The sequence below is a fragment of the Bactrocera dorsalis genome, chromosome 1, assembly GCF_023373825.1.
Source record: "Bactrocera dorsalis isolate Fly_Bdor chromosome 1, ASM2337382v1, whole genome shotgun sequence".
NCBI classification, from domain to species: domain Eukaryota; kingdom Metazoa; phylum Arthropoda; class Insecta; order Diptera; family Tephritidae; genus Bactrocera; species Bactrocera dorsalis.
This window is the reverse complement of record NC_064303.1, coordinates 73,554,085-73,579,092: the sequence shown is the minus strand read 5'-3', so window position 1 is coordinate 73,579,092 and position 25,008 is coordinate 73,554,085. Positions and strand designations below refer to the sequence as shown.

Here is a 25,008-nt window from a genome sequence, read left to right as displayed (position 1 = left end):
GGTTCATGTATTGATGGAATTTTCTTTAAACAATTGAAGACGGGCAACATCAACATCAATTATCGTACCAACATTATAACGGGTGATTTTTTTGAGGTTAGGATTTTCATGCATTAGTATTTGACAGATCACGTGGGATTTCAGACATGGTGTCAAAGAGAAAGATGCTCAGTATGCTTTGACATTTCATCATGAATAGACTTACTAACGAGCAACGCTTGCAAATCATTGAATTTTATTACCAAAATCAGTGTTCGGTTCGAAATGTGTTTCGTTTCGTTTTTATCGACAAATTTTGTTCAGCGATGAGGCTCATTTCTGGTTGAATGGCTACGTAAATAAGCAAAATTGCCGCATTTGGGGGTTACGGTGAATGGCGATCGCTATCGTTCGATGCTAACAAACTTTTTGTTGCCAAAAATGGAAGAACTGAACTTGGTTGACATGTGGTTTCAACAAGATGGCGCTACATGCCACACAGCTCGCGATTCTATGGCCATTTTGAGGGAAAACTTCGGACAACAATTCATCTCAAGAAATGGACCCGTAAGTTGGCCACCAAGATCATGCGATTTAACGCCTTTAGACTATTTTTTGTGGGGCTACGTCAAGTCTAAAGTCTACAGAAATAAGCCAGCAACTATTCCAGCTTTGGAAGACAACATTTCCGAAGAAATTCGGGCTATTCCGGCCGAAATGCTCGAAAAAGTTGCCCAAAATTGGACTTTCCGAATGGACCACCTAAGACGCAGCCGCGGTCAACATTTAAATGAAATTATCTTCAAAAAGTAAATGTCATGAACCAATCTAACGTTTCAAATAAAGAACCGATGAGATTTTGCAAATTTTATGCGTTTTTTTTTAAAGTTATCAAGCTCTTAAAAAATCACCCTTTATATATCACATATGAACTGCTGTATTATGTCTAAAGTGCTTTGTATTTCACTACCATCTTCCTAGACTACCTATGAATAATTTTTCAAAAGATTATGAGAAAAAAATAAAATTCGAGTTGGTGGTACAATACAAGAAGTTAAAATTCAGAGAGATCTGTTTGGACGTATGCTGGGAATATCCATGGATCATAATATAGATATTTTGAAAATTTTATCACATCCAATTACCTCAGTGCCTTTGTCCATGTGCCATTTGGATGGTACCATTTGCAAGACGGATAAATCTGCCTTAATGAAATGTTTGGAAAAAGAGGTAGAGCATGAACCACCACGTTATGTAGATGTCGTAATAATTGATGGATTCTTCATGTTGCATACGATGAAAAATATTCCAAAAACATTCGGCAGCATTTCTAAAAAATGTTGCAAATGGTTACTCAAATGCGAGCATCACGAGTTGACGTTATATTCGACCAATACTTTACACCATCGATCAAAGATTACGAACATACCGAGCGAACTGGAACTGATCAAATTCGGCCGAGTAATTTTCAAAAGAATTAAAAAATTCTAACTTTAAAACGGCTCTTGTTGACTTTTTTATATCGCATTGGGCCACTGACGAAATGGCGCCATTTATTGGTAATAAAACCATCCATATCAATTTTAAACATTGCCAGTCTTTTGTTGTTAATGGGTACAACAGCGTAGAATCCAGGATTGTGGAAGAGTTATCATGTCCTCAACATTAAGAGGCTGATACTAAAATAATATTTCATGTCATCAATAACTCAGCGCAAGCGAATATAGTTATCAGAAGTATCGATACCGATATTGCTGCTTTCATGCTTGGTCATATGCACCATATACCAAATGATTCCCGTGTTTGGATGCTTACAGGTACTGGAAATAATTTAAGGTATGTAGATCTCACAAAGATACACACCAAGTTAGGCGACTCCATTTACGAAAGCTTACCTGGGTTTCATGCAATCACAGGTTGAGATTATAACCCAGATTTTTTTCGAAAAGGAAAATTAGGACCGTACAAAATATTAATTACTACAGAAAAATATCAAAAGGCATTTATAAAATTCGGCGACACTCAATTATTTGAAGATGATAGTGAAATACAAAGCACTTTTGACATAATACAGCAGTTCATATGTGATATATATAATGTTGGTACGATAATTGATGTTGATGCTGCCCGTCTTCAATTGTTTATTAATAATTATACGGTCTGCGAAGTTAATGAAGCGTTTCAGTGAAAAAAAATATGCAATTTTGATGGGAACAGTCTGCCACCCTGTAAATCAGAGCTATTCCAACAATTTCGACGTGCTAATTATATATCCAGCATTTGGAATAATGCTCATAAGAAAATTCCATCAATACATGAACCAGCAAACAATGGTTGGGTACAAGTTAACAGCCAATACAATTTTAAATGGTTTGAAGGCGATCAGTTACCGAATTTTGTCAGTGATGCACTGCAAACTATATCAGGTATATACATATTACTTCAAATTATTATACATAAATTTTTACTTTTCATAATTGTGTAACTTTTTTTACAGAAACTAACGAAGAAGATGACACTGACAATGAGCCAGAAGAAATATGGTGCAGCAGTGATGAAGAGTATGAAGAAAATTACGAAATCAATATTAATAATGAAAGCTATGAAGAATGTTTATAATTTTGTAAATTTCAAAAGAAACAATGCGCTTCTTTGAAAATTTAAATAAATATTTCTATTAATTAGATATGATAAATAATTTCTATAGCCTATATGTCGTAATTACAAAAGAAATATTTTCATTCCTTTTATGTATTAGCTATGCAATCAAATTTGAATGAGAAGTTTAATTTCGCATTAAATTTACACATTATTTAGTAATTTACCAAATAGGTTAATTTTTAAACTTTTATTTAAATATTAAGTCGTAAATAATTACACAATAACATCATTCGATCGCTCCTGACGCGCTATCTCACTCGCACCTATACGATTGTATATTGCCTCGCGCTCGTACCTATACCCTTGGTATTGGGACCCAATATGTTTGTCTGGCCTAGGTAGGAACTGTCGAAACTGTCTGGCAACTGAGAAAACATCTTCTAATAGTCACCCAAATAACATGTATAAATTTTAACTTTTATACTATAACGAAAGTAGAATTAAAATTTATTAAAGTTTTAGGGCGTCTGGCAAGGGATTGCCACCATAAAAAGTGTCTGGCAATAAATAAGATGGTTTGTAATGTTATTCCGAATAACATATTAAAAAATTACGCTTTATAAAATAACGAAAGTTGGCTGTTATTTTATGCACCTGTCCCACCCGCTACCCCCCAAAGCCACGATGACTTGAATTTCACATTTTGCCATCGTTCTTACCTATGTTCAAAGCATACTTCAACAAACTTTCAGCTTTTATAAAATAACGAAGGTCTGGATGTCACGGGCTCTTACTCTATCCGGCACAAATATGGATATGGTATTCTGCGCAATGCGAAAGTCAACAGATAAACTTTTGAAGCTGTCTCCAGAGGCAAGGAAGCGAAGTGTAACCGCCAAATGTTCATTGGCTGCTTTATTTAGGATGACAAGCCCAACCATGTGACAGGGTTGCACAAATATCTGTCATATTATTGAAGTGTACAAATCAGTACAGAAAAATTCTGGTTCAAGTACGCCAATCGTGTGAACACTGAAAATTGTATCGGTACACAAAATTTATTTTGTACATATTTGTACAGAAAAATTTTGTCAAAAATCGGTACATTTGACCAATCGTGTGATCTCAGCTTTATTTTCTTCATATTTTTTTTCGGAAAATTTTCCAGAATTTTCTTAAGTATTCTCCTTGTTTGGGCGGAGACCTGTCCGAATTGGTGGTAACCACCGAAATCGGTCCAGGCGTTCTCCAGTTATAAGCGTAGTAACTAACGTCACTTTCTTTTATATACCTATATAGATATGTGACCTGGTCTACGAAAAGGGAGCTAACGTGCGAAAACTAGTTTTCTGTTAAAAATAAACAACTCGTTTCGTCAGTTTTTCGTTATCTCATTAATTGTTTGATTGATTTTGACACCTAAGCCCCCTTTCCGTAGACTAGGTCACATATATATATGTATATTAGAGTGTGCCATTCTGAGGCAACCTTTTTTTGTCAACTGAAAAACAGGCTCAAAACTTTCGAAAATGTGTAACAAAAGTCACTCAAAAGATGAGCTCTTAATATTAATATTAAGAGGTGCCTATTTCAAATTATCTGTTTTCCATATAAATTACATGGAAAAAAAATCATTTTTTTGTGGTGGTTATTGTGCGGAGATTTTATATGTGCCCCGATAGCTGCCAGTTGACTATGCGTTGATGATGGTAAACTCGATTCCGATTCTACTCGAAAATCGAGTTTTCCCGTAAAATAATCGAGATCACACGATTGGTCAAATGTACCGATTTTTGACAAAATTTTTCTGTACAAATTTGTACAAATTAAATTTTGTGTACCGATACAATTTTCAGTGTTCACACGATTGACGTACTTGAGCCAGAATTTTTCTGTACTGATTTGTACACTTCAATAATACTCGTATGACAGATATATATGCAACCCTGTCACATGGTTGGGCTTGTCATCTTAAATAAAGTAGAAAGCTGATAAGCTTTGAATACATAATTACATATATTTGAACGTAATTTTATAATTTTTAAATATAATGATTTCTTCATCAAGAAAAAAGAAAATAGTGGAAATTATGTCTATTTGTGTACACCTAATTAATATAAAGAAACAAAAAATTAATAAAAAGAAAAATTAATAAAAAACACACTGAGATTGCCTTTACCACAATCATTGCTAAACGTGACCGTGATTGTCCATACTTATTAGTGGCGGATGATGCATTCCGCATGCAAAAGCACATTTTAAAGCCATACCCTAGTAAAAATTTAACTGCCGGTCAACACATATTCAATTACCGATTGTCACGTGCTAGGCGCGTTGTCGAAAATGCATTTGGCATCATGGCAAAGCGGTTTCAAATTCTATATCGACCAATTTAACTGAATGAGCATAAAACGATCCAAATAACACTGGCCTGCTGTGCCTTGCATAATTTTTTAATTTAAAAAAATGCCAATTATATGGAAGGTTTAACCACAGATAGGAATGATCAACAAGACAATTCAAGGTACTCAAAATTGCCAACAAGGAGCAGAGGAACGTCCAACGACATACATAACCAATGAAGCCAAAGAAATTCGTGAGGAGTTCGAACAATATTTTATGACAGCCGCTGGAGAAATACCATTTCAATATAGATGTTTATGTTAAATAAAATTAATGATTTAAATATGTCTGTAACTTTAATTATATTGAAGAAAAAAACAATTTAATGAATTATCAATCATCATTTAATTCTGAAAGCGCATCTATAGTGCACTTTTTTGCTGCATTCTCATTTTTTGCATTCATTTCACGCATTAGCGACGCTATGTACATGCCAAAGGAATACCACTTGTCCTCTTTTTCTGCATACAACAAACTTTCACTATCAGGGCTTATATTTGAGCAAGATGAATTCGTTTTTTCTTTGTCGTGGTTATGATAAAACTGCATTGCAGTCCAAAATTGTCAATGAGGTTGTGAACTTGACGCACTCTGACCAGACTTTGCCTGTAATTTGTTTTTTGTATTATTCTACGCTGTTTTCACATTCGCCCACTTGGCTTTGCACTCATCAACGCTACGGCCATGACAGTTTGCTGCGACTTCTCTCCATGCGTTCTCTCTCTTCTGTCGGTTTTTATAGTCTGATGAAGAATATTCACACAGACAAGGATGTTGTTCAAGATTTAAGTTCAGTAAAATGCAGTCCTGCGCATAATTAGTAAGGACGCAAACCGATACCAGTCAGCTGATTGCTGAATGCTGAATGATCAATATGATTGTGTCCTCCTTTTATTCCTTGTATTCGTAGACTAGCAGTTTCACTCTAGCTTAGCGAATGTAAATGTAAATCTAATATGTAAACTATAGACATTCATATATGTATGCACATATGTATCATATGGCGTGATGCTACAATCCGTTAACCAAATGTATATTTAAGGAGGTATTCAATAAAGAAGCGGCCTATTTTTTGTGATAGACGGTTATACTATACAGACGTGCTTTTTTTGAATACAATTCTTGTACATTTTTTGGTGCCTCCTGTGAGGAACTTTTCAATCCCGTTTTCATGTCAAGTTTTTTATGATGGCTAGTTTGAATCTACGTACTTCAGCGCATGCCGCAATTGTGCGCATTAGCAAAATGACAGAAGCAGCTAATTATGATCCGGACAGCATTGAGTGCGAGGTGATTCGTGGACAATTGGACAAGCATTTTGAAAGGTTTATGGAGTATCATACGGATCTGGTGTCTTCAGCACAAGCCAGCGAATTGACCACACATGACGACTTCCTGGCTGCTACGGAGTTGCCGTACACACAAATATGTATTCGACTACGTCGTATATGTGGCGCTAGTGAAGGTGGTGTTTGTGTGGCGAATCAATTGGACATGCGATTAGATCCAATTAAGATTCCTGTGTTCAATGGTGACCCAGCGAATTGGCTGCCTTTTAAAGATTTGTTCGAGGCACTAGTTCACAATCGTAAGGATCTGGATTCCAGTTATAAATTAAGCAAGTTACGCCAACATGTCAATGCTGATAGCGTACCATTGGTCGGTGGACTTTACACAGGCGGCTATGAGGACATGTGGCAGGAGATGAAACGGCGATTTGATAATCCACGCTTGTTAGTGGAATCGCACGTGCAGCGTATCCTGAATTTACCTAATCAACCCGCTGAATCCCAGAAGGGCTTGCTTCGACTAGTTGACACCGTCCAAAATGTGATGCGAGCTTTAAGCGTTATGGGTCTTCCGGTAAGGCATTGGGACGCCCTCTTGGTGCCAATTCTGCTACCTAAATTGCCCACTATCACCAGGTATGAGTGGGGGATGAGCCTTCAGACGAACAACATACCAATGTATCAGGACTTTTTGACATTTATTGAGAAGCGTGCCAACAATTTGCCTCAAGGAGCTACGAACGGTACAACAACTCTTCATCAGAGACCCACCCGTCCCGTTAAGGCTAACGTTGCAACGGTAAACTCATCTCAGCCGTTACATTCAGTGAAAGGGGTTACGGTTGTTTGCCAACTTTGCGCTAACGGGCACCGAATACACAAGTGTCAACGGTTCGTTAATCTTTCCATACCGGAACGTTGGGATACAGTTAAGCGGCTTTCGTTATGTTTCAACTGCCTTGGAAGTGATCATGGATCTCGTGATTGTACATCGCGAGATTGCTTACGGTGCCATCATCGTCATCATACGATGCTCTGCAAAGGCAACGTTGCGAACAATACACCGACTATGGAGGAAGACACCGACAATCGCGTAACCGATCGGAAAATATCCCTGGACACACCTTCAACACAGGTGCCACAGGTAAACCCACGACAACAGTGACATTTGGGGAAGGTCCGGTCATTTCTCATTAATGGAGACTGGACCATTGTACTAGCGACTGCGAAGGTTATCCTGATCGATTACAATGGAGGACAATTCGCGTGTCGTGCCCTCTGCGACCTGGGCTCTCAGGTGAGTCTGATTACCGATGCTACTACAAAACGTATGTGTCTTCGTAGGCGTCCAGGGGAGATACGAATTGAAGGAATTGGTTCTAGCGCGGCAGTCTACAGTAAGGGTCATATAACAGTACAGATGCAGGCTGCCTTTGACAACAACATTAACTTCAAACTCGAGGCTTATGTCGTGCCGACAATAACCTCAGTAACGCCAGATACGCATATAGGCGCAGAAGCTTGGAGCCATTTAAAGGATTTAACACTAGCTGACCCAACGTTTGCCACTCCAAGTCCGGTGGATCTGCTACTTGGTGCTGACGTACTAACGGGTCTCTTTCAGGAGGGTTTCATCCAGGGTTCTCCAGAGCAACTTTGCGCTTTAAACACTCGTCTTGGTTGGGTAGTATTTGGACCAGTCATAAGTTCTGCTCCCTCCACTTTACACACATCTCTTACTGCGAAATGTGTCAACGAACAACGGCTAGACACGTTACTTAGAAGCTTCTGGGAACTCGAAGAGCCCATACTATCATCCGAAGTACAGGTGGATGATTGTGAGACGATATTCAACGATACTGTTACCCGTACCTCAGACGGCAGGTACCAGGTGCAAATATTATTTCGACCAGATGCTCCTGCTCTTGGAGAATCTCATCATTCGGCACTCCGCCAGTTTCTACAACTCGAGCGGCGGTTGATGAACGACCCATGCCTTCGTGAGCAGTACATTGCATTTATGCGAGAATACATTGCTCTCGATCATATGGAGGTTAGCAAGCAAGCTTTCACCAACAAAGAAAATGGTTACTTCATACCTCATCATGCGGTAACTACAAAATTTCGCGTAGTTTTCAACGCTTCCGCGAAGACATCGAATGGGACATCCTTAAACGATACACAGTTTTCTGGACCCCAACTACATGCCAATATTGTCGACATCCTTCACCGTTTTCGCAAATGCAAGGTAGCCATCACTGCAGACATACAGAAGATGTTCCGACAAATACTGGTAGATAGACGACATCGTAAATGGCAACAAATACTTTGGCGTGAATCGCCAAATGAACCTCTTCAAGTGTACGAATTGAAGACGGTAACTTATGGAATGGCTTGTAGTCCATTCAACGCAATACGCGCACTGCGTCAATGTGTGAATGACAATTATGAAGTCATCTATGACCCAAGCCGGGCTGCCGCAGCGCGTCATAGCATACTTTATAATTTCTACGTTGATGACTATTTGGATAGCGTCGACAGCGATGAACTTGCTATTACCCGTGCTCAAGATGTAGCGACTATTTTGAAACAAGGACAATTAATATTGGGAAAGTGGAATTCCAATTCTACACACGTATTATCTGCGATAACCGGTACAACAGTTTCTGCATCAGAACTAGAGTTGAACAACTCAACAACAAAGGTATTGGGTCTTTACTGGGATCCAGTGAGCGACGAGCTCTTCTTCAAGGTAGGCTTAGTTGACGACACGTCAATGCATACCAAGCGAAAGGTTTTGAGTGACGTGGCGAAATTATATGATCCAACTGGGGTATTGGCCCCTGTAGTCGTGGTGGCCAAACTATTCATACAGGACTTATGGAAGGCTGGTCTGCCATGGGATGCTGAACTTCCTCCAGAGCTACTCAATTCATGGGTGATATTCCGCAACAGTTTGCCGGATATTACACGACTTCGTATTCCGCGTTGGCTGGGCATACGAGTGGGCTCTTTAGTGCATTTACACGGCTTTTGCGATGCTAGTCGCAAAGCGTATGCAGCAGTTATATATGTTCAAACGATCGATAAAGGTGGTACGTCACGCACAGCTCTTGTTTCAGCGAAGACGAAGATAGCACCAATTAAGGATGTGACGATACCACGCCTAGAACTGTGTGGTGCTCATCTTCTAACTAAGGTGATGGACAACGTACGTCAAGCTTTAGGTCTACAGGACGCCCTATGTACATATTGGAGTGATTCTACTATTGTTTTGTGCTGGATACGCAAACCACCATCCACGTTCAAACAATATGTATCCAACCGGGTAGCTTACATCCAAGCCAATTCAGACATCAACGCTTGGAAGCACATTCGCTCGGAATCAAATCCAGCCGACTGTGCAAGCAGAGGCTTATCTCCCGCCGTCTTAGCAGATCATCATCTTTGGTGGACCGGACCGACGTGCATTCACCAGGACATGGAGGAAATGCGTTTACCTTCTTTAACGGAGGAGGAGGAGCACCTCTCGATTGCTGAATCTCGTGTGGTCTCCATCTTCGTTTCCAGAGCTAATTACCAGTGGATTATGACATCCACGAAAGACAACAGGATACCTCTCATAGAGAAATTTAGTAAATTGAGTCGTTTACTTAACACCACTGTTTGGTTAAGGCGCTGGTTACCCAAATATCGTGGTTACAGGAACGATGTAGTTTCAGTCGCAGAACAGCACTGGGCCTTACTTCTGCATGTTCGACAAGCACAAGGTAATCATTTTAAAGAAGAAATTAAGTCTCTTGCATTACATTCCAGAATTGCGGGTCGTAGTGAAATCTTAGCACTCAATCCTTTCCTGGATGCAGACGGCATACTGAGAGTAGGTGGTCGACTTACAAACTCCGACTTAAGTGAAGATCAGCGACATCAAATTATAATTCCGCGTGGTGCTCTGGCTTATTTACTAGTCGCTGATGCTCATACACGTTGCTTACATGGTGGCATACAACAAATGCTTCAGTTCCTTAGACAGCGTTTCTGGCTTATCGGCGCACGAGCGCAAGTAAAGTCTTTCATCTGGGCTTGCACTACATGTCGTAGGCATCTTAAAATTATACAACGTCAACAAATGGCTTCACTTCCGAAAGAGCGTGTACTAGTGGCTCCACCATTTTCTCGTAGTGGCTTGGATTACTGCGGGCCATTCTATGTACGGGTGGGAAAGCATCGCGCTACCCCGACTACAAAAACCTACGCTGCCATATTTATTTGTATGGCGTCACGAGCGGTTCACATTGAGCTGGCAGAGGACTTGAGTACACAGGCATTTATAGATGTTTACGATCGTTTTATTAGTCGACGGGGTATCTGTGCCACCTTATACAGTGATAATGGAACACAATTTGTAGGGGCTAATCGTCAAATGCAGGAAGACTTAAAGGCTTGGGTAACAGCACATGCTCAACAACATCTGGCAGCTGAAGGTACATGTTGGAAGTTCATAACACCTTCCGCACCTCATCACGGCGGTCTATGGGAGGCAGCAGTTCGTTCAGCTAAAAAACATCTGCTGAGGATCATGGGCAGCCAGACATTGCGTTACACTGCGTGTCTAAATTCGAGACCACTGATAGCTCTCTACGATGATCCTGAAGCTCTAACACCGGGTGACTTTCTGATCGGACGACCACTCAATTGTCGTCCAGATCCTCCATTGCCTGAAGCTCCAGAAAATCGTCTTCGATATTGGCAACGCCTCCAGAAAATGTTAGAGCATTTTTGGCGCCGCTGGCAATCCGAATATCTAAATACTCTTCAGACACGGAACAAATGGACTAGATCGGAACCCAATGTTCAGCGTGGAGATGTAGTTCTTATACGTGGTGAAAATTTGCCACCATCGGTTTGGCGTATGGGACGGGTGATTGACGTTCACCCGGGCAGTGATGGCCTGGTTCGTACCGTGACCATAGAGTACAATACCAACCAGACATCATCAAATGGACTTCCTAGTAAGCAACGCTGTCAGCGACCGGTGCAGAAGTTATGCCGCCTAACAGGTCCTACAGAAGAATTACTGAACCGCGAGGGTTCAGCCGGGCAGGATGTTCAAGATTTAAGTTCAGTAAAATGCAGTCCTGCGCATAATTAGTAAGGACGCAAACCGATACCAGTCAGCTGATTGCTGAATGCTGAATGATCAATATGATTGTGTCCTCCTTTTATTCCTTGTATTCGTAGACTAGCAGTTTCACTCTAGCTTAGCGAATGTAAATGTAAATCTAATATGTAAACTATAGACATTCATATATGTATGCACATATGTATCATATGGCGTGATGCTACAATCCGTTAACCAAATGTATATTTAAGGAGGTATTCAATAAAGAAGCGGCCTATTTTTTGTGATAGACGGTTATACTATACAGACGTGCTTTTTTTGAATACAATTCTTGTACAGATGTTTTTCCATTATTTCTTTTAAATTAAACACATCTTCCGAGGACCATGCCGTTGCAGACATATTGGATATATTCTCGCATATTACGGTAGTCAAATTATCAAAGATTTTATCTTCATCTGTATCCATATTCTGAAAAATAAATGAACAATATTAATATATTAAATGTAAATAAATAAATATATATAAACATATCATAAATATTTATACTCACCAATAGATGTAGTGACTTGTTTAATAACGGACAAATGGAATAAAGAGCAGTGGTGCATCAATTGTTTTTCCAGATATCAGTGCTGCCAAGTTTAATAATTATTTATTATTATTAGTTTAATAATCATAGAGTTGCCAAACAGTAAATAATGAAATTCCAGCCAGATGTAAAGTATTCCTAGGATAATAAAAATAAAAAAACATAATTTTGGCTTTATTTGAATTGATTGGCCCAACACATGATTGGTACAACAGAGCCGTATTTTATCGGTCTATCTGCACAAAAATTTTGTTAATTTGCCTTATGCCAAATATTTTCTGGCTGTCACACGATCTGTACATATAAGCGACAAAAAATTGGTACATTTGACCAATCGTGTGATTTCAGCTTAAATCTATGTTTGTATATAAATAAAAATGAATCGCCAAAATGTATGTACGCTCATAACTTTCATACAACTAAACCAAATTTGATGATTCTTTTTTTATAATGTTCGTTGGGGTTCAGGGGTTTTTATAATGTTCGAATAATTGCCGGAAAACCCCTGAATACAGCCCTTTTATTTTTCTCATACAAACGAATGAATGTTTGTTCGTTAGTAACGCTAAGAGAACGGCTGAACCAATATTGATGAAATCTTAAGAGATTGTTCGTCGTGGATCGGGAAAGGTTTAGAAATAAAGAGCCTGTATGTCTTTCATGAGGAAAAGTCGGAAAATTGAACAATTCCAAAAAGTTATTTTTTTTCATACAAATTTTTTTATTAAATTTTTTTGTTTTGTTTTTCAATTATTTAAATCTTTCAAATTTGGCGTTTGCTTCAAAAATTTTTGAAAATTATTCCGTGAAGATGTTATGTGTTTTTCACACAAAGTGATCAATTACAGCTTGAAATTTGTCATGATGCCATGAAGAGGTCGCGCTTATATCGGTCGGCGTTTTTTCTGGCATCAACATACATTAGCAGCGCAAGCCACATGAACGAGTACTCCCAGGATGCGATGATATACGTGCGGTATTATGGGTCGCCATTAATCAGAAAGCGATCTACACGATGTCATAGCAAGACTTTTCAAGCAACAGCTTCGATGGACTTTATCTTGAGGTAACGCGTGACCTCAGACCTGGTAAATAAACAATCGACCAGATCTTCACCATGCGCCAAATCTTGGAAAAGACCCGTGAAAGGAGAATCGACACTCACAACCTATTCGTCGATTTCAAAGCTGCTTTCGACAGCACGAAAAGGAGCTGCCTTTATGCCGCGATGTCTGAATTTGGTATCCCCGCAAAACTAATACGGATGTGTAAACTAACGTTGAGCAACACGAAAAGCTCCGTCAGGATCGGGAAGGACCTCTCCGAGCCGTTCGATACCAAACGAGGTTTCAGACAAGGTGACTCCCTATCGGGCGACTTTTTCAATATGCTGCTGGAGAAAATTATTAGAGCTGCAGAACCGAATCGAGCATGTACAATCTTTTATAAGAGTGTACAGCTGCTGGCGTATGCCGATGATATTGATATCAGCGGTCTCAACACCCGCGCCGTTAGTTCTGCTTTCTCCAGACTGAACAAGAAAGCAACGCAAATGGGTCTGGCAGTGAACGAGGGCAAGACGAAATATCTCCTGTCATCAAATAAACAGTCGTCGCACTGGCGACTTGGGTCTCACGTCACTGTTGACAGTCATAACTTTGAAGTTGTAGATAATTTCGTCTATCTCGGAACCAGCGTAAACACCACCAACAATGTCAGCCTGGAAAACCAACGCAGGATTACTCTTGCCAACAGGTGATACTTTGGACTGAGTAGGCAATTGAAAAGTAAAGTCCTCTCTCGACGAACAAAAACCAAACTCTATAAGTCGCTCATAATTCCCGTCCTGCTATATGGTGCAGAGGCTTGGACGATGACAACAACCGATGAGTCGACGGTGCGAGTTTTCGAGAGAAAAGTTCTGCGAAAGATTTATGGTCCTTTGCGCGTTGGCCACGGCGAATATCGCATTCGATGGAACGATGAGCCGTACGAGATATACGACGACATTGACATAGTTTTGCGAATTAAATGACAGCGGCTACGCTGGCTAGGTCATGTTGTCCGGATGGATGAAAACACTCCAGCTCTGAAAGTATTCGACGCAGTACCCGCCGCGGGAAGCAGAGGAAGAGGAAGACCTCCACTCCGGTGGAAGGACCAAGTGGAGAAGGACGTGGCCTCGCTTGGAATATCCAATTGGCGCCACGTAGCGAAGAGAAGAAACGACTGGCGCGCTGTTGTTGACTTGGCTATAATCGCGTAAGCGGTGTCTACGCCAGTAAAGAAGAACGTACTTATATATGGTGCTGTTAGGTGCTAGATGTACTCTGTTGAGTAGCAAAAGAAAGGTTTGCCGCACGCACACATTCTTCTTTGGATGGTGGAAGGTGGTTACACTAGATCAAATTGATGAAATCGTTCAATAATGCGGCAATTCCTGATGCAAAGAAAAATCCAGTATTATACGAAGTGATGAAAACGAATAAGGTTCATAGACCTTGCGGGTACCACAACCCCACTTCGGCTTGAATGTCTGTCAATAAATGCACGAAACAGTATCCACCTACTTTTCTTTCGGAAACACAAACTAGAAATGATGGATATCCACTCTATCTGCGTTGCTCACCAGACGACAAAGGCAGAACATTTAGCATTCAATTTAGAGGCGTGAGTATCGAAGTTGACAACACATGGATCGTACCATATTCGCCACTGTTGTCTAATTCACATTCAAAATTGATGTCAATGTTGAGTATTGCAGTTTGGTGTAATTGATAAAATACGTTTGTAAGTACGTCGCCAAAGCAAGCAACATGGCGATTATTGGTCTTGAACGATACAGTCGATACGTCGTTTTACAATTCATGAACGTTTTCCGACTGTTGTACGTCTCGCAGTTAATTTGGAGAATGGCCGAAGAGTGCATTTCATCCCAGAGAATACAGTATAGCCAGTGGAAACATCGCCAGCAACAAAATTAACATTGACGAGTTTTTTCTTAACTCGTCAGTGATGTGTTTGTGAGAACATTGCTCTATTCGAAAATACCTTGATATTGTACATGGAATGTATCGTCGAATAGTTACGCAGAAAGCAAGACCAACCAGTAGACTGACATCCAGGTGTCTTATCAACTAATGCATTAGGGCGAATTTACACAATCCACCCGAAAAACGACGATTGTTTCTACCTTCGGTTGCTATTGATTAATGTACGCGGTTCAACTTTATTTGAGTCAGTGCTTACTGTGAATGGTATATGGGAATATGTGCAAGTTTTGGAGAAGTAAGCCAGCAATTACAAATGCAGGAACACGCTAATCACTGGAATGAAAATGAAGTTCGCATACTTTTCGATATAAACCTCGACATTGTCAAAGACATTTTATATCGTCTTTGCTAAAGTTGGAAATGGTTCAATTTCGGTTGATACTTCCGGTGGTTCGATATCAATTCCATCTTCCTTTTATCAATTCACGAAGGATGAACTCATCACAAATGTTCGGACATTGGCCAAATTATCATAACTACGATTCCTTAAGTGCACGCACAATGTTAGCTGCAAAAAATACCGATGTTGTTGACTTCAACTGGAAGATTCAAAGTCAAGTTTCGGGAGACTTGCGCTCATACACTCGATCGATCGTCTTGACTATGAAAACGACGCCGTGAATTATCCAGTGGTATTCCTAAATTCTTTGGACAGGCATGGTATGCCACTGCATTATTTGCGTCTCAAAGTAGGATCTGTCGTTATTATGTTTCCCAATATTCATGCCCCGAAACTGTGTAATTGAACCCGACTGATTGTGACACACCTATCGAGTACAAAGGGACAGAATGCTTGATCCTTCGAATTCCTTTGAGTTCTAACGATTTGCCATTTCAGTTCAAACGTATTCCGTTTCCAGTGAAAATTGAATTTGAGATGACAGTCAACAAGACCTAAAGATAGTCGCATAGTGTGAGGCATAATTTGGGAAATGCTATGTTTTTCACATGGCCGTAGCGTACTCACGAGTTGGAAAACCATCTTTTCTGTACACCGAACAGAAACCGAAAAATGTTGTTTATAAAGCTGCGTTACATTAAAAAAAAAATGAAATGATAAATTTAACTTTCTTTTCATTTCAAACTACATAATTTCACGCAGGACAACGGCTGTAGTATATATATATATATTTGAGTTATCTCTATAAAAAATACAGAATGCGATTAACTCATAATAGTGTCTCTTTGTTCATAAAAAAGATTAAATTGGGCGAAGGTTGACCTAGCCCACATACAATGGGCTTTCCAAAGTAAACGGGACTTTTTGAATCTAGCACTTCCTGGTGGCGCCATCTACATGTTGACTGGTGCCTTAGAATCTGCTATTCATAGAATGGAAATTAAGTTATTGCGTTTTAAGTGCCAGTATGTTTGCGTTATCGGTGCAAAAATGAGCTTCGAACAAAGAGCCGTCATTAAATTTTGCTTTAAAATTGGTACAACTTTTACCGAAACGTTTCAATTGATGAAACAAGTTTATGGCGATGATTGCCTATCCCGTAGCAGAGTGCACGAGTGGTTTCAACGTTTTCAAAGAGCTCGTGTATGAGACGTACATAAATGACGATCAACATGTGGGCCAATCAAAATCACTGATCACCGGAAATTCCATCAAAACTGTGTGAGAACTCATCAAAAACCAGTCGAAATCATGGTTGAAATTCATGGAAATAAAACATCTCCAAAACATCGATTTATCGCAGTTTTACCAAAACTGCGTGCACGCAGTGCCGGATTAAACTAGCTCGGGGCCTGTAGCAAGGGGCCCTTGGATTGCTATAGGTTTTCAAGTTTAGGGTGCTAAATAAAACAAAGTTGTTACAAATAAACTTTTCTCGTTTTATTATAGGCAAATTAAGAGATAGTGCTTTCAATATCGACTTCTTTAAGCAAGTCATGCTCTATATTCAACAAAGTATGATGATTTGGACTTTCTTTGCCCATCGTGTTCCTAAATTCATTTTTAATACGTTTGAATGTTGAAAAAGAACGTTCGCCACTGTAGTTAGCGATCATGAGAATAAGTAAATCCGCAAAGCAATTTCTAAGATTGTGACACACGATTCTAAAGAATGATTTAAAAAAGTGTATAATATTGCTGTTCCAGAGGCTCCTGTTTTCAGCAGCTCTGCGAACTGCACTAATTCGCCGCCTAGGCTGTTCTCCAAATCATCTTTCGTAAGCACTGACCATATTAGAGAATTTTTCCAAAATCTCTTAAGAGATCTCTGTACTTTAAAAACATTAGTAATTTTATGATATGCTTTCATATGTTTAGTTAAAGCAGACAGTACGTTATCAATAATTACAATAAACACCTCAAATTCGAAAGGTTGTCCAGGTGTTTGATTTTCAACAACGTTGACGAGTGTAGTAGAGCCGCTGAAATGGTCGTACTTTGTATATCGCTTGATTCGTTGTGATGTCTGTTGCTGGTATTCTTCGCAGTAGGTCAGATCTTTGACTCTTCCCTCAATATCTGAAAAAGTGGATTGCATTGCTTGGACGTAGCCATATAATGATTCATAAAGGGCGTATCCCTTTATTATGGTCTTGATCAGACGACTGCAGCGAAGCACTAGTCGCTTGCAAACGTTCTAGGACTTCGTTCCACGTAATTGCCGTTATTCCCGTTTCTAACTTATTCATCGTTGAAAGTAGTCCGCAAGCTTTATTTCGGCACTCCGCTTTTTGATTTACGTTAGTGAAAATGTCTTCCAATACTTGCTTAATAGTGCTAAAACCACATAAAAGTGTCTTCGTAGCATCAGCTCGGGCTGACCATCTAGTGCCCGATAACCGTTTCAAAATCGAAATTTTAAGTGCGTTCGTAATACGATCCCATCGATCGTAGACGTGAAAAAAATGTATAGAGGTTTTCAATGAAATCGAAGAAAAGTAACTGTACAGCAGTCTGCAGCGCACTTAGCAACCAAATATAATGAATGTGCAAGACAAGGAATATATATATACTGCATACTTATTTGTCTTCTCAATTCGGGCTTGTAAGCCGATGTATTTTCCACTCATGTTGATGGCATTATAATAGCTTTGCCCACGACAATCTGTTGGAAGGTCGTACCTTGTGGAATATACCCGGTTCAAATAAAAACGTTTCTATAATATTGCTTTTGATATTAAAGTACAAAAATGAAGTTTATTGGTTCAAAGTCAAAACGCAAGTGAGTTAGAAAAAGTACATTCAAAGTAAAAAATGAGAAATGCAGGGCTGCATGAATATGTAAGTTGACAGGGTTGTCATCCAACACGCCTCCTCAATGAGCATATTCGTGCAACATTAATCTGTGATATTTATTTCAACCCCAATAATTCAGTAAGTTTCTCATGAGTTGATCTTGCTAAATTCTTAGTAAGAATATCAACAATCATATTACTGCTGCTACAATATTTTAGTTCAATTTCGCCTGCTCGATAGATGTCTCTGATATAGTGATATCTGATATCGATGTGTTTGCTGCGTGAATGACAGACGGGATTCTTTACCAAATTCATCGCACTCAAGTTATCACAATTCACGATCATGGCTTCAGGATACGGTATATGTATACATATAATTCTCGAAGTAACTGCTTTAAATTAACGGCTTCTTTACAACACATGTCAAAGCGGCCTCGGTGCTACTGAGGGCTACTGTTGATTGCTTTTTAGATTCATACGAAAAAACTCCACCTGCCATGATGATGGCATATCCTGTATACGACTTGCGATCACCTACGTCGCCGCCCCAATCTGCGTCCACAAAACATTCGATTGGTTTACCGGTCCTAGAGTATTTCAATTTTTTGTCTTGCGTTGAACATAAATACCTTAATATACGCTTCGCCGCTGCTAAATGCTCCTCATGTGGCTTTATATTACGCTGTGCAAGCTTACACACTGAGTGCAAGATATCCGGTCTCGTGCTCACAGCTATATACATAAGCGAACCGATAATTGATTGGTATTGTGACTGGTCAGCCAATTTGCAAGCTTTGTCCTCGCAACTAACCTTATGTCCAGGGTCTAATGGGATGGAGATGGGTCTACAATCTTCCATGCCTTGTTCGCGTAGTAATCTTTTAATGTGCCCTTTTTGGCATATAGTGATTACCCCAGTTTCGCCATCTCTTTCGATCTCCATGCTTAAAAAAATGTTGAACTTGGCCCTTGTCTACTACTTTCATCTTCTCCGCAATCAAACGCTTAATATGATGCATGTAACTGATATCGGAACAGGCAATTAACAGATCATCCACATATACTGCGATTATGTTTATCTGGTCTTTATGATGGTTAATGTATACACATGGCACGCTTTCACATTGCTTGAAGCCAATTTCTTTTAATATGGAATTTAATTTCATAATCCACTGCCGACCTGACTGTTTAAGCTCGTAAAGAGCTTTCTTTATTTTTAAACAATGTTTTGGGTAATGCTGGTCTACAAACATCTCTGGTTGATACATGAAAATTTCATCATTCAATTCGCTGTTTAGATAAGCAGTAGAGACATCCTTTTGGTGTAAATGTAATTCGTATTCTGCTGCAATAGCAAATATCAACCTAAAGGTACTATAGCGAACAACAGGAGAGAATGTTTCTGTATAATTAACGCCATAAATTTGCGAACATCCTTTCGCTACCAGTCTAGCTTTAAAACGCTGAGTATTGCCTTCTTTATCCCTCTTAATAGAGAATACCCATTTATTTCTCACAACCTTTTGCCCTTTAGGCAGTTCTATGAGCAGCGCATCATATTCATATTCGTCTTCCATCGCGTTAAACCACTGTTCTGAATATTTACTAGATAACGCTTCATCGACTGTGTTTGGTATCTTAACTTCGTCTGTAGTCATTAAACTTACATAATAAAAGTATACATAATTGTATACTTTTCTTGGCCTACCACATCTTCCAGTACGAATAAACTTTGGCCTGCCTGGCAACCTTTTCGCTGCAACAAACTCTTCTTGTGCAGATTCAAAATCATCGTTACTTCCCTCTGACTGTGAATCATCGGAACCTACTTCAACAGGTTCAACATTTTTATTTGACTGCGTATCATAAATCTCAACACTGATATCATTCGCTCTTGCATCAGCATTTGTAACAATACCCTCAATCAATGCTGTGTCTGAATGTTGCGTATGTTCTGCCCTTTCTATAAAGTATACATCTCTGCTTACAATTTGGCATTTTGATTTCCGATCATACAATCTGTATGTCTTCGCTGTATCTGCGTAGCCAACCATTGTATATTCCTTCCACTTTGGTTTGAATTTATCATGTCGACGTTTATCAAGAGCCACCACATATGACCCAAATGCCCGTAAATGCGCCCCTGTTGGTTTGCGACTATGCCATTGCTATTCGTATGGCGTCACCGTGCCTAACGCTTTAGGTGGTGATCGGTTTCTCAAGTTTGCTGCTGTATGCACTGCCTCGGCCCACAATGATTCTTCAACGCCATCGTCGAGCATCATACATCGTGCCATTTCGATAAGCGTACGGTTTAGCCTCTCCGCTAACCCATTTTGTTGTGGGGTATAGGTGACCGTCAGCTGACGTAATATCCCATTTGATACACAAAGTACATATCACATCTGATGATAATTTTAGCTTTAAACCAAGCACCATGTTTTTGTTATTCAGCTCCTGTAGACTTTCAAAATTTAAGTGATCTAAACGCTTATGCCACTTCATCGCATCATCAATAGTTTTCCTCGAAAAATACAATTTGATTTTATTTGTGTCAAGTAAATGCAAATCACTGACCTTGATAGCACTTAATATAATTGCCCCGTGCTTGTCCGTAATTTTCGCTGTATTTTGCCTGAACTCCGCAATGTAGCCGCTGGCTACTGCTTTTGAAACTGATATGAAGTTGCACAGCAAACCGGGTACGAAGAGAACATCAACAAGTGTGACGTCAAACTTCTCAAACTTATCAAACATGTTGCGGTTGCAACATAAGTGTGAAGAAGCGCCGCTGTCGACGCACCAAGCATCGCTATGTAAAAATCGGCCATTGATTGCGACGAGCAGACCATTTTTCTTTATATTTTTTTGCTTCGTGCGGCGAAATGGCCTTTTTTTCCACAGAAATAGCATTTGAGGTTCGATCGTGTGCTTTTGCCATTGCTTTTGCTATTTGAACTTGCTGTGTCATTTGACTTTGCGTTAACCAAACACCTTTTTTCAACGCATGTGCTTTCTTGTGCAATGAACGCCTGCGCCCTACTTTCGGTATATATAGAATTGCTTATTTTTCTTCGTTCGCCTTCTTCTATCAGCTTGATTTTAACTGCATTAAGGGATGGTAGCGTATCACGCGATTCTAAAGCAACCACCAGATTTTCAAAGCATTTTGGAAGGCTTGCCAGTAGCATAATAACAATCAATTCCTCTTTCAGGTCAACTTCATAGGTGTTATGCTAATAGCCTTGACAGACGGCAGCGTTAACCCTGATTAACTGCGCCCTTAATCAGATCCAAATTTATAGGTGACAGACAGCAGCGAAGCGAGTTACCGAACAGCTGATTGGCATATTAATAACATTTTCAATTTTATAAAACAAAAATGGATAGAAGACAAGCATTGCGATTGTTAGCCGCACAGATGATGCAAATTATAAATTAAATATAAATTATATATAAATTATACATGCATGCTGTATTTTGCACAATTTTTTAAAAATATTAGAAATGCAATAGCTCTGAGTTTTCGTGAGTATAGATGTATAGAGTAGCAGAAAACAAATATTAGTACACATAATTACAAACATCCATTTTTTAAAGAGATCATTTTTTATTTAAATTCATTTTTTGTTACATTATATTATGTTTTAAGACTAGAAAATAACAAAACATTTCATTAAATAATGGTTAAGGACTAGAAAATAACATACCATTTCATTAAATATGGTGAACGAAGGTGGCAGCGGACATGACGGTGATGGTGACGGCAACGAAGGTGGCAGCGGACATGATGGCGATGGCAACGGAGGTGATAATGATGGGTCGGACGGCGGCAACAATTGGTTTAATGTTGAATTCTAAAAAAAATTAACTTTATAAATGCATGTGTTTATATAAATAAAATAAATTCGTTTTTACCTCGGAATACGAGTATGTCTCTATGTACAAAGCCGAATTAACGGCAGTACACCCTACTATGCGATTCACAGCATTATAATGCTTCCAAGGCGAGGGACTACCACCAGAAGGGCCAATTTTGGTTTTCTCCTCTCTGAAAGTAGAGTTATTAATGTGTTAAAAGAAGAAATCTAATTATTGAAAAAACTCACCTGTATTTCTTTGTCATATTTTTCACTTTGCAGTGAATTTCCTCGGCGGTGTATTTATGCCATTTCCTGCGAAATCTCATTGTATATATGAGCATTTCGCTTTGCACGCCGGAGGTCGTGGGAACGTGCCTCCCATTTTTCCAGCAGCTCCAACTCATCCTTAAAAGTCCACCCTGACCGTTTTTTTCTGCCAGCCATCTGAAATTAAAACAAAGATAATAATTTTCGTTTAGAAGGCAATGCAAAATAATAAAATTACTTACTTTTAATCTTCAATCGTCGCTTTTTAAAATAACTTTGAATACATTTAAACGTAAAACAGCTGTCACTGTTCTTATTTTTCATTCACAATAGAATACAGCTGTCAATTATTAACAATGTTGCCAACGAAAATCTCACAAACTCCCTAAAATTTTGAGAGTTATGTTTGGATTCAGCAACGGAGTTAGCTGTGGTAACTCCTGAATTAATCCCGAAAAATGCAAATAATCTGGTTTAACGCTGCCGTCTGTCAATGCTATAAGGATAATTGTGGCCTTTGCTTTTCCATCCTTTGCTTTCCAAAGTAACACGCTTTTCTCATCTGCACCCTCAACTGGACAAGCAGTCTCATAATTCTTGATGCACTACAACACTTTGCAGCTGTAGACTCCACGAATCGTAATCAAATTCATCTAATTTCTCAATATTAAAAAACGACGAACTCATTTTACTTGGCTCCCAGGAATTTGCAACTGGGCCCATAGCCTGTTGGAAGGTCGTACCTTGTGGAATATTCCCGGTTCAAATAAAAACGGTTCTATAATATTGCTTTTGATATTAAAGTACAAAAATGAAGTTTATTGGTTCAAAGTCAAAACGCAAGTGAGTTAGAAAAAAGTACATTCAAAGTAAAAAATGAGAAATGCAGGGCTGCATGAATATGTGAGTTGACAGGGTTGTCATCCAACACAATCTTTGATTTTAATGCCACTCTCACTCAAGAAATCTAGTAAACTTTGAGCGAGTTGTTGAGCAGTTTGACCTCCTATGTCCAAGAACTTAACAAATCTTTTCACTGGTCCAGATGGCAGAACATGACTTGAGACTCTGAAACATCTTGCTTTTAAGGCTGAACTGAACTAAAAATTTTTGCCCTGTTAAGAGGTCAGCGTCCGCTTGGAAGAAGAAATAACTAGATAGAATATTTTAATGACTGTGTTTTAAGATATAAAATAGTGTTCTTTTTTGTCACAAGTATATCGTTAAACAATAATTTTCAATAAAAATATTGTAAAAATTTAACAGTTATACTTATTTTCTATTGACGACCATGAAGCCTACAAATTGGATAATGATTTTCTTTTTATTTTATTTTATGAATATATATATTTCATTAATAAAAATTCAGAATAGCAGTATTCGACAGAACTTAAACTTTATTTTGATACAAAAATTAATGGATGTTAATAATAATATAAAAATCTGGACGCTTGAAGGGTAGAAATGTACCTAGTATAGATACTAGTCTAAATATATCGATTATAATATTTATAATTAAACATTAGAACATTAAAGTTAAGAAGTTCCTAAAATGTCTACTTATTTTTACGATTTAACGTGACGAAACCGAGTTTTAGATTTTCAGGTACAAGGTGAAAGTGAAGCACAGCCTTAGCGCTTCGCGTTTAAAGCTTACAAGGATAGTTTACGCTCCATCTAAATTGATATTTTTTTTAATTACGGTCAGTTGGAATGCGGGGCCCGAAGATTCGCGGGGCCCCTAACATTTGCTACGTGGCTAATCTGGCTGTGTGCACAGCGTTTGTTGCACGATAATGCACCGTCTCATCGATCCACGCTTGTTACCGATTATTTGACCAAAAATCAAATTTTAACCATTAACCACTGCCCGTATATTCTCCTGATATGGCACCGTGCGACTTCTTACTTTTCGAAAAAATGCATTTGCTCATGAAAGGAAAGCGTTATGCAGACGTAGAGACCATTCAAAAGGCTCGCACAGGCATACTGGCGGCCATACCGGCCAACGAGCTAAAACACTCGTTCGACATCCTTTTGGACCGTACAAAAAGCTGTATTGAAGCAGAAGAAGAGGATATGACTCAAACAGCTCACGGTTTCCGATCTTTGACCAAGTATCCGCTGGGTAGCCTAAGAGCATCCGTTTGAAGGCGAGGTTAAGTGAGAAGGCAAAACATCCTCTTCGCAGGGCTGTGCGCTGGGTTTGGGACCCGCCACTTAAAAAATCATACCAATAAAAAGGAACAACAAGCCTCGGATAAGTGACCCCCTTTTGATGACGACCATGGCAAAAGAATTAAGGACTACGAATTAAGGGCATGCACCTGGAATGTCCGGTCCCTTAATTGGGAAGGTGCCGCTGCCCAGCTGGTAGATGTCCTCGTAAAGATAAAGGCTGACATCACCGCCGTCCAAGAAATGCGATGGACAGGACAAGGATAGAGACGAGTAGGTCCTTGTGGCATTTACTACAGTGGCCATATAAAGGAGCGCAAGTTTGGTGTGGGATTCGTGGTGGGAGAGAGACTCCGTCGCCGAGTACTATCATTCACTCCGGAGAATGTACGTCTAGCCACAATCCGCATCAAAGCGAGGTTCTTCAACATATCGCTGATTTGCGCCCACGCCCCGACGGAAG

The 25,008-nt window shown here is 39.3% G+C and overlaps 3 protein-coding genes across 3 annotated transcripts; 2 read left to right on the top strand and 1 right to left on the bottom strand.

Moving 5' to 3' along the window:
* Positions 1-6,171: 6,171 nt before the first annotated feature.
* Positions 6,172-7,437, top strand: LOC125777919 (uncharacterized). Its single transcript, XM_049454081.1, has one exon. It carries the CDS (start codon positions 6,172-6,174, stop codon positions 7,435-7,437), a length of 1,266 nt encoding a protein of 421 aa, XP_049310038.1.
* An 85-nt stretch (positions 7,438-7,522) lies between these two features.
* LOC125777906 (uncharacterized) lies at positions 7,523-11,424 on the top strand. The gene is made up of 2 exons (XM_049454080.1): positions 7,523-7,569; positions 7,617-11,424. Exons 1-2 carry the CDS (start codon positions 7,523-7,525, stop codon positions 11,422-11,424), a joined length of 3,855 nt encoding a protein of 1,284 aa, XP_049310037.1.
* A 264-nt stretch (positions 11,425-11,688) lies between these two features.
* Positions 11,689-23,142, bottom strand: LOC125777904 (uncharacterized). Its single transcript, XM_049454074.1, has 4 exons — positions 22,347-23,142; positions 22,156-22,288; positions 21,948-22,094; positions 11,689-11,865 (listed from the first exon to the last, which is right to left on the bottom strand). Exons 1-4 carry the CDS (start codon positions 22,502-22,504, stop codon positions 11,689-11,691), a joined length of 615 nt encoding a protein of 204 aa, XP_049310031.1. The 5' UTR covers positions 22,505-23,142.
* Between the last annotated feature and the right edge of the window lie 1,866 nt (positions 23,143-25,008).